This window comes from Microtus ochrogaster, chromosome 21 (assembly GCF_000317375.1).
Source record: "Microtus ochrogaster isolate Prairie Vole_2 chromosome 21, MicOch1.0, whole genome shotgun sequence".
Taxonomy (NCBI): Eukaryota; Metazoa; Chordata; class Mammalia; order Rodentia; family Cricetidae; genus Microtus; species Microtus ochrogaster.
The window spans coordinates 45,334,142-45,339,046 of NC_022022.1; the positions used below are offsets into that span (position 1 = coordinate 45,334,142).

General features: G+C 38.6%; 1 protein-coding gene across 6 annotated transcripts in view; it reads right to left on the reverse strand.

Annotated features, from left to right (window-relative positions):
• The window catches only part of Erich3 (glutamate rich 3), a 94,120-nt gene that overhangs the window by 47,420 nt on the left and 41,795 nt on the right, over positions 1-4,905 (reverse strand). For all 6 annotated transcript variants that reach the window (XM_026784003.1, XM_026784004.1, XM_026784001.1 and 3 more), the window contains one exon: positions 3,640-3,858. In XM_026784003.1, coding sequence (XP_026639804.1) covers positions 3,640-3,858 — 219 coding nt within the window. The remainder of the gene's footprint in view (positions 1-3,639; positions 3,859-4,905) is intronic.

Consider the following 4,905-nt stretch of genomic DNA (forward strand, 5'->3'; position numbering starts at 1 on the left):
TGATAGATAGATAGATAGATGATAGATAGATAGATAGATAGATAGATAGATAGATAGATAGATAGATAGATAGATAGATAGATAGATGATACAGATATTTAACTCCTTGCTTTTATCTTTTATAGGCGGCCAAATATCATAATCATTGTTTTTATCATATAATATGTACACCAGTTCCTAATTTGGAAAGTTTAGCTAGCTAAAATTTCAGCTGTCATCTGAGTTGAAATCCAATGCTAATGCAGAGATAAACATTTCCAAGTCCTCTACTCTGTCCTAGCTACAATAAAATGGCTGAGTGAAAACAGTTCTAAAGTAGAGTCAGCTATTTCTCTACATCCTCAGTGATGTGCAGTTTTATCTCAGAGCTCTAATTCTAACACATTAATATAAACATGCATCCAGATTCCTAAGACGCTATACAACCCACAGTGAGCTTGCACCTGAGGTCTCATGTTTGTACATACACCCAGCAGTCCCATGATCTGGAACTACCTCTGCAGTTGTGAATCAAAGGTTATCAGTGCGCACTGCAGAAGTAAGATTGCGAGGGAGTGTAGCCCATAAAATTGTGAGCATTCTGAGTCTTCCTGGATAATAATTCGCATGTGTGATGGGGATGTACCAAAGGCTAAGATAGGACTAAACATACAGGAAAAAACTAATTTTCATATTTTCAGATTGTCAAAATGGTAAAACAAATTATAATACCAATTGTATAGAAAGTATTTTCAAACTTAAGAAAAAAAGATGAGCATCTGTATATAGACATTAAGAATTCAATAAACTCTGAGAAGAAACTCGCTGTGAAATAGTATAGTTAAAATATTAAGAGCACAGAATAAAGACTGACTATTGAAAACTGCCAGAAAGACCAAGTCAACGTCAACCAGAATCATTGTTCATTATTCAGCACAAACTTTTAAAGCCATAAGGGCCCGAAAAGAATATTCCACAATCTGAAATACCACAATTGTCAACTTAGATTATTCTACCCACCACAACTATCTAATACATCTGAAGGATAAATAAAAATTTTCTATGATAAAAAGAGACTAAAGGATTTCTAATCACTAAGCTAGCTCTATACAAAATAGTTTGGTTTAGAAATGAGGAAAACCACACAAGGGGTCCCAAAGAACTAATAATAATACAGAACAATTGCTTATCAAGTGAGGTCTTCCTACAATCAACAAAATAACAGATATTAATATACATATCTCAATAGCAACTCTGTAAATTAATTGGCCTCAATTCCCCAGTAAGAGGGCACTTCATACCCAATAAAGAATGTTCTGCAAGGGAAGATATCATTGTAACTATGTATGTACAAAACACAGGCGTGTCCAACTTCATTAAATAATACTAAATGATGTAAAACCAATTAACAGTCCCAACACAGTGATAATATTTTCCAATACCTCACTCTCAACAGTAGACAGGTCATATAAAGAGAGAAACATTGGCGTGAAATGACATCACAAATCCAAAGGACCTACAAGGAATCTATAGAACATTCTACTCAAGCACTGAATAGTAGACATTCTTCTCAGCGGTCCATGAAAACATTCTCCACAATTGGCCACATACTGGGATTCAGAGAAAGTCTCAACAAACATAGGAAAATTAGAATAGCATATTCTATTAGACCACAGGGGAACAAAGCTAGACACCATCAGCACTGTAAACCTCAGATGGTACGCAGAGCACTCAAACACACGGAGACTAAACACACACTACTGAATGATTATCAGGTTACTGAAGAAATTAAAAAGGAAATAAAATTTTTAGAGTCAAGGAAAATACAAAATACCAAAAATCTATCAGACACACTCGAGACAATCTTTAAAAAGTCACTTGGAGTGGGGATACATTCCTTTATTCCCAGTACTCAAAGACAGAGGTAAGTGGGTCTTTGAGTTCAAGGCCAACCTGGTCTACAATACAAGTTCCAGAACAGCTAGTGCTATTACACAGAGAAATCCTGCCTTGAATAATTAATTAATTAGCTAAAATTCAGTAGTGTTGGTACTCACATCTGCTCACAGAGTTGTGATAGTGTTGGAGCACACACCAGCTCACAGAGTTGTGATAGTGTTGAGCACACACCAGCTCACAGAGTTGTGATAGTGTTGAGCATACACCAGCTCACACAGTCATGATAGTGTTGGAGCACACACGAGCTCACAGTCATGATAGTGTTGGAGCACACATCCACTCACACAGTCATGATAGTTTTGAGCACACATCCGCTCACATAGTCTTCATAGTGTTGGAGCACACCAGCTCACACAGTTGTGGTTGCCTGCACAAGCCAAGCACTGCTCCAGCATGGGTTGGGATGAGTGTCTGAGTTCCCACAAACCCCAACTTAGGAGGTTTTTACAGTTGGTGGTGGTGCTAAGGGAGGTGTAGTCACTTTTATTTGGGTATGCGGCCACTGATGGGTTACACACACACCCAGTAGCTCCACAATAATTTATAAATGATCAGCACTGATGGCCCCAGGGAGATTAATAATAATAATAATAGTAATAGACATGAAGTTGTGTGCAGAGTCAGTTGGTATGCTTGAGTGTCCGTTGGAGAAAGGTAGTTGGGAGCATGTAACATAAAATATGCTAAGTATGAAATTTTCAAAGAATAAATATTTAAAATGTAAAAGAAAAGAGAAAACCGGTCTAAGGGGCAGTCCACATAGAAAGGACTTGATAACGCTGTGTAAAAAGCAGAGACTCTGTGCCAAGAAGGCCAAAGACACAATCTACAGAGAACAGTATCAGTCAGAGATGAGGCAGGCAGGGCGAAGGAGTCTTCACAGATGACAGAAAAGGCTTTGCCAGAGACAGAACCGGGAAGAGAGAGAGAACTGTAGAAAACTAAATTGAAAGGAGGAGATTTGAAACTGCAAGGAAAAGAAGTCCTGGCCTTTTGAGGAGGTTGGAAGGAGGGCAGCAGCTGAGAGTGGAAAGGGTTGCTGGAGACAAGACTTGGCTTAGGAGCACGGAGGCAGGGGGGTGGAAGCGTCTGGGCACTTCACCACTTGATGTTCACTCTGGAAAATGTCCATCCCACTATCTAAGACTCACGGAGATCCCATGTAATTATTTTGTGTATTTACCAAATGAAAGAGAAGAGGTCCTTTGCTCTCCTACAAGACTGGAGCTGTCTAAAGTTCATCTAAGCTTACAAACATGTGCTGTACCAAGGCTTGGAGGAAATGTGGGACAAAGCCCAGCATTTTCAAAGAACCCTGAAAAAAAAACCTGTAGGCAATATTCACTAATTTGCAATAAACCATTAAAAGTAAAATTTGATAATATTTATTATACTCTCCAGCTATGCCTAAATCCATAAATTAAATGTTAATTAATTAATGGGGAAAAGTTGGAGTCAGTCAAACTGAATCTGGCCACAAGACTTCATGAGGGTTCTCTTATCAGTGATGATGCTAAACTAGCTTTTCGGCTGAACTACCCAGATGTTTCCTTTAACTCACTCATGCACTTACAAAAATGTTGTATTTTTTTATGCAATGCAGTTTTGTCCTTGATTCTAGAAAATTCTTCTACTACAGACCTCAGCTGGTGTGACGTCATCGGTGTTACAGTAATAAAAGAACATTTGAGCCATAATCACCCTGGTGCAGAGGGGCTCTAAGCCATTGGGAGCGGTGATGGGACGCAGCCTCTTCCTCCTCCAAGGCTCGAACCTGTTCTCCCTGAAGATCTTTCCTGCTTGGGGCTGGGGTGTCGGGGGGACAGGTATCTGGTAAATGTTAATGTCTGGCAGTTGGTAGGAATCCAGCCTCTGGGAATTGTCCATGGAGTTCCTGAACTTCATCATTGCCTTCTTGCCCTGCAATCACAGACCACGATGTAAGACCCAGGGACACACAAGTAGCCTGGGTGATTGACAGTGCCCACAAACCCAGCTGAAAACGGTAGACCAACCCCAATACACATTTGCATCTATTGAAATCACACTCTGTGTCCGTTGCAAATTCCACAAGCACATGGTTTTATCCTTGTGGAAGTGGGGTTCAATAGAAGACGTGGGACACCACTCAAGGGAGAGCTCATTGAGTTACCTGCACCCGAGGAGGGATGCAGGGCTGGACTCTGGGGTACAGCTGGCCCGTCCACTGAGAGATAGGAAGTACTGCCCCCACACCCTGGCCTCACACATCCCTGGGTTTAAACACCAGCTTATAGACTATTGGAATTGCTTCAAATATAATGAAACAAAAATATTCACCAAATTTCAAAGAGAATACTCTTTGACCCAGAAATCCTGCAAACAGGAATAAACCCCATATCAGATTTACTATTAATATTAAGTGTAAGTATGAATCCTGTGCTGTAAATGTGCATTTGGGCACACACATATGTGTGTGTGTTAAGTATGTGTGTCCACACATACATATAAATTCAGCTCAGTCATCCTAAAAACCCATATATAGGCAAATTGTTAAACTTCGTTTGTTTTTTTAATTAGATTATATATTTCTCACTAACTAGTATGGAAACATGAGAATATTTATGCACAGTATGATGTAACATTTCTTTTAAGTGATTTTTTACATAGATTTTTATTTAAAAAGTAAGAACAAATGGAAAAATTTAAACATTAATTTATCCTTGTGGGATATATCTTTATGTTGTTGAGGGTTTAATCAAAATGCCTCTCCTCAATCATTTAAAAACTTTAAAAATAAAACCAATAATCTTTACCATACAGACATGAGTCCAAACATTTTTACAAATTGGTTATTTCATGTATCTGATGTACATTTTCAAACTTTAAAGAATCTTTAGATATTTTTTCCATTTTGCACCAATGTTTAAGAAGCATTTCTACTGACACACTCTAAATTTGCAGTACATTTACATTTTGCACACACAT